The sequence below is a fragment of the Cryptomeria japonica genome, chromosome 3 (assembly GCF_030272615.1).
Source record: "Cryptomeria japonica chromosome 3, Sugi_1.0, whole genome shotgun sequence".
Classification (NCBI taxonomy): domain Eukaryota; kingdom Viridiplantae; phylum Streptophyta; class Pinopsida; order Cupressales; family Cupressaceae; genus Cryptomeria; species Cryptomeria japonica.
Genome location: NC_081407.1, coordinates 182,895,606 through 182,905,121, shown reverse-complemented (window position 1 = coordinate 182,905,121; position 9,516 = coordinate 182,895,606). Strand labels below are relative to the sequence as shown.

The 9,516-nt window shown below is 31.7% G+C and overlaps 1 protein-coding gene across 1 annotated transcript; it reads left to right on the top strand.

Annotated features, from left to right (window-relative positions):
• Positions 1-3,610: 3,610 nt before the first annotated feature.
• Positions 3,611-6,506, top strand: LOC131037346 (transcription factor MYB17-like). Its single transcript, XM_057969459.2, has 3 exons — positions 3,611-3,824; positions 5,163-5,292; positions 5,579-6,506. Exons 1-3 carry the CDS (start codon positions 3,692-3,694, stop codon positions 6,483-6,485), a joined length of 1,170 nt encoding a protein of 389 aa, XP_057825442.1. The 5' UTR covers positions 3,611-3,691; the 3' UTR covers positions 6,486-6,506.
• The last annotated feature ends 3,010 nt before the right edge of the window (positions 6,507-9,516 follow it).

The window sequence follows — 9,516 nt, the reverse complement described above, 5'->3', positions numbered from 1 at the left end:
AGAGATTCCATATCAAAATTTTTACAGTTATAGATGAAGTTTGCATTACTACTCAAGGTACTTCAGGTACCTGTGCCCCAAGGTCAAATAGACCTTAACTGGTTGTCACCCCTTAACATATTACATCTAGTTGACATTCTCCATCACACAACACAAAAGAATTTTATCATGTCAAAGGTGGATTGCACAAAACTATTTAATGATATAGTAAAGTTTTTTCATGAGAAACTTCACGAGGTTGTGCTAGATAAGTCTCTAAGTGATGCAGTGCAGTTGCAGGTGTAGCTTAATGGTTTAAAAGATCATTTTTCTAACTTGAAGCAACAATTTTAAAATATTTTGATAAGAGAGTAGAGGAGAGGGTAAATGAATTGGTGGATATATGTTTAGATGCCTACAACTGACTTAAGGATATCATAAGTGTGTTTGAAAAGGTTGTGGATGATGTAGTGGTCATTTACCAGTTTTGTCAAAAGTAGGTAGCATCTACTAAGGAGATTAAAATCCAAATAGACATTGTGGAAGCACATATTGTATAAATTTCTATTTTAGTAGATTTGAAGAAGGACGTAGATAGACATGGTAGAGCTTAGCTGGAAAATTTATATTTAAAAGTGAATAACATTATAATCAAAGGGAGAAGATCAAGAAACAATTTGGTTTTCTAAGAGATGTAGTTGATTTTAAGCTCACCAGTATGGTGAATCTTTTGAAGAATCAAAAATAATTGAGGTCAATAAAGGTTCCTATTAGCTACAAAGAGGAAGGTGGTCTTTTTTTGAAGATTGATAGTTAATGTATATACCAATAGCCCATTTAGGATAATGCCTAAAAATAATAATATTACATAAACATAAAGTCTTTGAGGTCACAAGAGTAGTAGGAAGAGGTAGAGGCAATGTGTCCTAATCACTTGATCTACCCCATACATCATTATGTGTTTGGAGTGACATTATGGTGATTACAACACTCATCATATTTTTCTTTATCTACATCATGAGCCAAAGAAAAAGTAAACACCAACCAATGAAACTTGTTAGAATTAGACCATTTAGAAGTATTACTAGATGGCCATCCCAAGACTATCACTATCAAGCCACCCAAAATTGGCCCAAAAGGCCACTTGTGATTGATTCCTTAAGGGGGAGGCAAATTTGAGCATTTAACAAGTTGGGATGCACTCTAAGGATCCCAAACTCTTTAACTAGTTGAGGAAGACGTGTAGGACCAAGTATATTGATTGCCACATGTTGAGGGACTCCTACCTCACTAGAACCCATGAGAAGATAAGAAACCCCAAGAAGAATAAAGTGATGGGGGAGACTTGGCCATGACACAAGGGGCATTCCAAATGATAAAAAAAATTCTTGAAGGTGATCTTCCTCTAGGGAAACCATGTTAGATTGCACCTAGATCTATAACAACATATTAGAGAAAATAGTAGCATTGGAAAAAGGTGAAAGTCTTTAGTCCATAATACAATAAGGAAAAAAAAGCAAAATTTCTATCCTTCCAAATGTTGAAGAGAATCTTCACCCTAAAAGTGTCCTAAATTTGATTGAATATACAGGGAATGCAAGGCCAAATCTCCAAAAGAACCATCTTCCATGAAAAATGCTATAGCAAAAAGGGTTGAAAGAAATCATTAATTCCATTCTAGAGCTATTTAGCTTAAATATAAAAAAATAAGAGGTTCTCAAAAGACTCCAATTATCCATAAAAAGGGAAATGAGGGTCCCAAATTCTCATGTATATTAACTATCAGCCCTCTAGCAAGCCTTATAAAATAATACACCAAGAAATGTTAGAAAGTTTAAAATCCAAAATAGTGGACCAAATATTAAGAAATTTGTGTTTCCAAACATAACCCAATAATTGCAAATGTAATCTCATATTTAAACAAGGTACAATGGGTAAATGTAGATAAAACTAATGGTATCCAAGATGTGGCTTGTAATTGTAGCAAGCAGTGTTCTAACCCTGTTGCCAATCTTTCTACCATGATGTAGAAGATTAAATGTTACTTTTGTGAACCATATTAATAGGAATTAATCCTATAATAGATTCAAAATTTTCACCATCTTAACACAAAAGAACCACAAAACACTCATCCATGGAAAATGGCTAGAGGGTAAAATTGATCTTGTAAAAGAGGAGACCATCAAATTTTATGTCGACTAAGAAAATTTGTCCCTAAAACCAAATTCATTCCAATAAATTTAAGTATTAATATCCCCCTAAGAACACCAAATTATTTTGACCATAAAAGTGACATTGATGCAAACAACATCGTTCATGGTGAGAAGGGTTTTAAAATAAATCCTCTTCTAGGCAAGTTGTTTAACTAGATAGATATAGAAAATGAATGTTGAAGGAGAATATTCAAAGGTTCATTTCCCATGAGATAAATAATCTATTTGATGCAAAGATCCAACCCTTGCTGCTAAGTGGATAATAACCCTAACCTCTAGATTCATGAGGGTGACAATAAAAATCCTAGGAATCCAAATAAAATCCCTTGTAATTGTCAAAAGAAGCCCATGAAAAATCTTGGAGAATCTTCTCCAAATTTAGTTAGGAGGCCTTTGAAGGAGATCAACAAGAGTAATAATAGACATGACTGGCCACAAGAATTTATACACAAACTTGGAATTTTTATCTACTAGGGGAAGATGGTTTGTAATCTAGTCAGAAAGATTCTTTTCAATCCAAATAAGAAACATATGTGTATGATAATTTCATGACCAAATCAAGAGCTCAATGTTAAATTGAACTCTTTGCTTCTTTCTTGAATTTGATAACCCCTTATTATGTCTCTAGAAGTAATCTTCAAAAATCATAGATAAATCTCCTTTAATTCTCCTCCATGCTATTGATCAAATTTGTGTCTCGTATTGAATAATCCACAAATATCTAATAAATCAATTCTTCAACAATCTTTAAATAAAATAAATATATTATTTAACAAATGCCTATTTATATTTCCAATAATCATCCTAAATATAATTTTAAATTAATTTTTTTTCTTTTTTTCTTTTATGATATTAAGGAAATATGTATTATTTATTTAATTAATTTCACTTATGTAAAATTTGAATTTGTATGAACGAATAAAGAAAATCTACACTTTACAATTCAATTCTATTTGACTAATTTTATTATATAAAAAATAAACTAATTTTAATAAATATTTGTATTTTATTTTATTTATCTTTGATAATTGTTGATAAATGATTATTGCTTCATAGTGAGGGTTAGATACTTAAAAACTTCATGAACTACACTTAGTTCCACTTTACTCTAGACTATTCTTGAAAATGTCACAAAATTTAAATACCTTAGTAGTATTTGGTTAGGTTATAATAATATAATCTCAAGTAATTAAATTATGCATGCACACATTCAACAAACCAGCAAATAATATATATAAAATAATAGAAAAAGTACATTCACCGTTTTTGCATTCGATCTTTTGACTCACAAATCTGGGACTCTGTACCATGTACTCGTAACAGTTAATAGTATTGGCCCACTCCAACCTGTTGAAGAGGAAAACCTCAGTCAAACGGTGCTGATTAATATATATGGAGGTACCAGCCTTCTTAGTTGTAACACGAAGGTGAGTTTTCATCCCTTGAAAGAAATCTGCCTTTCTCAGATCTAGTTATTCTGCTGCTGCAACAAAGAAATAATGGGTAGAGCTCCTTGTTGTGAGAAAACGGGCCTGAAAAAGGGTCCCTGGACACCCGAAGAAGATAAAGTTCTTGTTGAATATATTCAGAAAAATGGCCATGGATGCTGGCGTTCTCTTCCCAGACAGGCTGGTCTGTATATCTAATTTTGCTTTCATTTCATTTCATTTTGAGTTATAAATAAGAAAATCATTTGCATCTGATAACTACTTATTGGGTAAAGAATTGTATACACATTTTGGTTATCGTGTAAAGAGCTTCACAATTTAAGACTTGTCTAGGAATTGCATGCATTTCATATATGATATGATCTGCATTGGAAGAATATTGAGATGATTATTCATTTGGGCAATGGAGTCTATACGTAGATTTTGGTTATCATTTAAGAAATTCAAGAGTTGCATCTGACTTTTATAGATAATGGCTTGTTTGTAGAGTGAATGAATTGGAGAAATAGTGGCAAGAATACTGATTGGGGATACAATTTCTTCTGTATCGGGTCTTGTTGATTCTCAAGCTGGCAGATTGAATAAGGATATGTGCTTCTTAATCAATGAAATGCGGGAAACTTAGATAGTAGAAATTATGATAGAATAGGTTGCATTTGAACTTATGGGTATATGATACGAGCATATGGAAAGATTATATCTAGATTGCGAGTTTACTTTAAATTTGGGGACTTATTATATAGAGATTTTAGAATTGGTTTTCAATTGGATAGATTGAATTAGAATCGTGAAGTTTAAATGGTAAAATAGAATTCGTTTGGTTTATTTAATTGTCTTTTGGTGTTTATTTAATTAGAGAATGATTTTCAAGTTGGCATATTTTTTTTTTAGTTAATTCATGATTTAGATTTCTTCTCTTTAGTGAAAGATTCTTTCATGTTTATTTATAATAAAATTATTATATTTAGAGGTCTTCATTCTTATTTTGTTATCCTCCCTCCTTCTCTTATTTCTTTAAGACAATATCTGTATAATAATCTTTTACGTCTTCCTTCTTAATGATAAATCACTAAATATGATCTGAAATATTAACAAATCTAAACACAATCAATATCTCCCTTAAATCATATGTTACAGCCTATGAGATTATCTGACTTGATAGCACACATCGTATTGGAGCTTATGTGTATATGCTTTTACATGCCTAATGCACACATTTTGTTTAAGTATAATACACAGGCATTTAGTTTTAATTATTTTTTTTTATTTTTTTGGGGGGATAATACACATGCTTTTAGTTGATTTACTGTTAAAAAGTTTCTCAGTACGTAAGAAATGAGATTGGACCGTGTAACGTACTCTAGGAAAGAAACTTTGAATCATTAATTAAATAATGAATAATTTGACTGGTATGGTCAACTTTCAAACTTCAGCCATACATGTATTTTCATATATATGATTAGATCAATTTAAGGCTAGGAATGTGAACTTACAAGTTTGCACGTTATGAATTTATGCACAGGGCTTCTTCGGTGTGGAAAGAGTTGCCGCCTACGTTGGACTAATTACCTGAGACCTGATATCAAGCGAGGCCGATTTCAACCAGAAGAAGAAAGAACTATCCTTCAGCTGCATGCAATTCTAGGCAACAGGTAATTAAAAGCATTGATAAAGCATGAATTTAGCTTCTTCAAATGATGTATATTGACCAACTAAAAGATGCTGTTTTTAACTTGCGTAATTTCTGTACTAAAAGGTGTTATTGCTAGTTTTGGCTACGAGTAATAACTGTAGTAAAAATATTTTCCCAGTTCTAGCTATTGATGTGGTATTACATTTAAATGTGTAACTACATTGTTTAGAAGTTATTAGTTTTGACTAGAAGTAAAATGTGTAACAAGGTGGGGTTGCTAATTTTATAATAGTGACTTTCTGCAGGTGGTCCACAATAGCTTCCCAGCTGCCGGGGAGAACAGATAATGAGATCAAGAACTTCTGGAATACCAACTTGAAGAAAAAGCTGTTAGGAATGGGACTGGATCCTTCCACCCATGCACCCAAATCTGAGATACCAAGCGCAAATGGGTCACAGGGATCTCAGTCCACAGCTCTCCTGAGGCACGTCTCACAGTGGGAGATTGCAAGGCTTGAAGCCGAAGCAAGGTTATCTAGAGAATCAATCCTCTCATCTTCATCTTCCTCCTCTAACAATAAGTTGAGGGGAAATGATAATGCAGAGGCCAATTCCACCGGACCCACTGATATTTTTTTGAAGCTTTGGAACTCGGAATCCGGCATGACTTTCAGGAAGGAGACTGTTATTAACAATAGCAATAGTGAGGATCCTCATGGAATTGATCATAATCTAGGGAATGCATTTTCATGGACCGATACAAGTCCCCACGTTATGCTAAGCCCAGTTTCATCGTTTTGCTCTGATTTTAACTCAGATCAGCTTCTTAGTGATCACACAAATGGAATTATTCACAAGGAAGACAATTCAGCTGATTGGATTGCTATTGCAGAATCCCATGATCCTTCCTGTAAGATAATTATGAGCGGCCAAACAGAAAGCGAGAAGCCCCCTACCCACGAGGACCCCTCTAGCTCTGATGATGCTGTTCATAACCATGACATACAAGGCTTGGCGGACTTGCTTCTGAGTTCCCCTATTAACGGTACTGCTAATAAGACCAGAGACAATAACTGCAACATGGGAGAACTGAGAACGAACTCTGAGCTGCAGTCTGCATGGGGATGGCAAGAATTACGGCTAGATGAGGACAACGATTACTGGAACAACGTACTTGGAGTTCATGCTCACACATCATCTGCACAAACTTGATAATCCAGCATTTGAGTGTACATTTGAACATGTCTATTGATTAATGCAAATTCCATTAATATTAATATATTTAAATTTCACGTCAATAATAAGTAGCGGGTAGCCATTTTATGTGTTTATCTTACAATGAGATAAGTTTAGCCACTTTTCTATATTAAATGTTTAGTATTCAAGGTTCATCTAAGATTTGTTTTTCAATTTTTATTTATCAATTATAAATTTCATCTTATAACTTAGTATTCACAGTGTTCAAGGCTAAAGGTCTAATATTTGGTATTGAGGTTCATAATTGAAATTCATGTTTCAATTAAAATTGTTCAATATTCATTGTTTACCTTTCAAGGCTTATTTAAGACTTACATTTTAAGTTTCACTCACGAATTATAAATTTAATCTTATAGCTTAGGGGTCAAGGTTTAGGAAATTGACTTATAAATTTTGCATTCAACATATTGTGTCTAACATTTGGTATTCAAGGTTCAACTTTCATTATTCAAAAGCTAAGGTCAAATATTTACTTCAAGGGTTTAATATTATTCCATTTATGGTTTAGGTATTTGGGCACACAATTATTTAATATTCAATATTATCATTCAAGTTCATTGAAGGCTTGTGTTTTAGATTTTATTTATTGTTTATGATTTTCATATTATGGTCCAATGTTTAAGGTATAGGGTTCAAGTCTCGAGGTTTAATTTGATCATTGTGGTTTTAAGTTTTATCATTCAACATGTAGTATAAAGTATTTGATATATAGGATTCAACGTTCGTCATTCAGTTTTCCTTTGAGTGTTCTAGAAGGTTATGGCTATATCAAAATTTCATGAAAATCCCCATTACTTGGCCACATTCTTATTGGTGGGTCTCATAATTGTCAGCATTAGCTCTACCTATTTCCTTTTTTGTGATGTCAATTTCTAGACATTCCCAATTTTTATGCTTAATATACAAAGAACTAAACTTAATTACTAATTGCTTGATAAATACTTGTGTGTGTATATGATTATTATTGAAATGTGATATTGTATTATGATAAATTGTGTTAATTATATTATATGAAAATATTGGAATAAACTAATTTATCATATAACATAGAGGAAACATAAGAATGTAGCTAATGAACAATTGCTAACCTATAACTAAATACTATATGTTTATAATAAGAAAACTTAATATTATAAAAAATGAAACATAAGAATGTAGCTAATGAACTATGTATAAACATAACAATCATCAGTTATTTTAGTACCTTACATTATTTCATTAATTAAATTTTGAGTAGTTCATAACTTTCACTTGTCACATCTATTGAAAACTATTAATTACAGTCTATAGCAATAGTTGTGGCAATAACTTAGAGCATAATTGTAGTCCAATTTATGAAGTTATTTTTTATAAGAATTTTCTTTTAGATTAATAATTTTAATTGCTACAATTAGCTTTATAGAAAACACCCAAAACCTTTTTAGTCATGCATATAGTATGGGCATCATCATAGAAGAAATGTTCATCATATGACATTGGAATGTAATCACTTATAGTTGATAGTCAATTGATAAAGGATAAACAAACTCATTAAGTTGAAGTTCATGATATGGTTGCTCTAAATTATTGGTTAATAAGGAAAAACATATGCTTATGACCTAAGAGAACATACCCTTACCAGTTGAATCTAAGTTACTTATACATGCTTCTTAGGCCTAGCACTACTCCTATGTGGGATGTTGAATATAAAATCATTTGATCATGTTGACAACAAATGGATTCTTGCAAAATATCTAACTTTTCATTAAGTGTTAGGGTTCGAAGGCTCGTAATTTTTAAGCACCTCATGGGTCAAAACTAAAAGTGGCAAAAAATTTGGGTGGGAGGGTATATTCTAGTGGATGCCTTTTTTACTTTGAAGGGTCATAATCCTCTTGAGATATAGAAATCTTGCAAAGTTTTTTAAAGTGAAAAATTCACAAACATTGACATATAGTGGTTCTCAAAGGGCACTTAAAAATGTTTTCTTTGTACTTATAGATGAATGTTAGGTCTAATTCTAATAACCCAGTTTATTTCCCCTCATATTTAGACCATTTTGCCATCCGAGAAATGAATGCATTTTTATAAAATATCTCATTTATATCTAGTGTAAGGGTACTAAGAGATTTACTTTTTATTTTACACCTCATGGGACTAAACCTAAGGTGCCAAAATATATTACTCTGTTGTTAAATTCTATTATAAGTTTCCTTTCCTTTCTAAATGGTCCTAATCATTCTAGCATACAACAATCCAATAAACTCCCTTAAGTTACCTAAGTACAAAAAATATCAAACTTTTACATAGTAGTTTTGACAATATTTGGCACTTTGGAGTGTCGTGTTTGCACATAAATGTGGATGTTGAGTCTAACTTAAAAATCTTATCTTGATTTCTTTAAAACTAAACTAATTGACTATGCTACAACTTAATATATTTTTTACAAAATTATCCTATTTATGTCTAATACAATTGTTCTAAGAGTGATGGTTTTTATTATGCACCTTGTGCAAACAAATTTATAGTGAAAACATGTTAGGCTAGGTGGGTAAATTATAATGAACACCTCTTTTTTTAAGGGTGTGAATTTTAGTTTCTTAAGGGACCAAAAAAAATAAAGTGCAAAAATTTGACATAATCTATTTAAGGATTAAATGGATCTAGAAATGTTTTGTTTGCCTATAAAAGTGGGTGCTAGGTCTAAATTCAATAACCTATCTAAATTAACCCAACTTCAAACCATTTTACTATGAAATAATGAATGCATTGTCACAAAATACCTCATTTTTATCTACTATAAAGGTGTAAGATTCATATTTTTTGTTCTATAGGCCAAATTGAGGTTGTTAATATATTAATGTTAGAAAATGAATTACAGTGTCTAGACCTCCTTTCCTTTAGAATAGTTCTAATCTTTTAATACTATAGTGATTAAATTAAGTATATTACAAGGGCTAAGAGAAAAAATGTACCAAATTTGGATGTACTAGTTCTTTTGATCTAT

Bases quoted from the DNA above. Each gene is read 5' to 3' on its own strand.
- LOC131037346 (XM_057969459.2), top strand. From the start codon at position 3,692: ATGGGTAGAGCTCCTTGTTGTGAGAAAACGGGCCTGAAAAAGGGTCCC. The intron at 3,825-5,162 runs GTCTGTATATCT...ATTTATGCACAG, and splicing joins TTCTCTTCCCAGACAGGCTG to GGCTTCTTCGGTGTGGAAAG. The intron at 5,293-5,578 runs GTAATTAAAAGC...GACTTTCTGCAG, and splicing joins CATGCAATTCTAGGCAACAG to GTGGTCCACAATAGCTTCCC.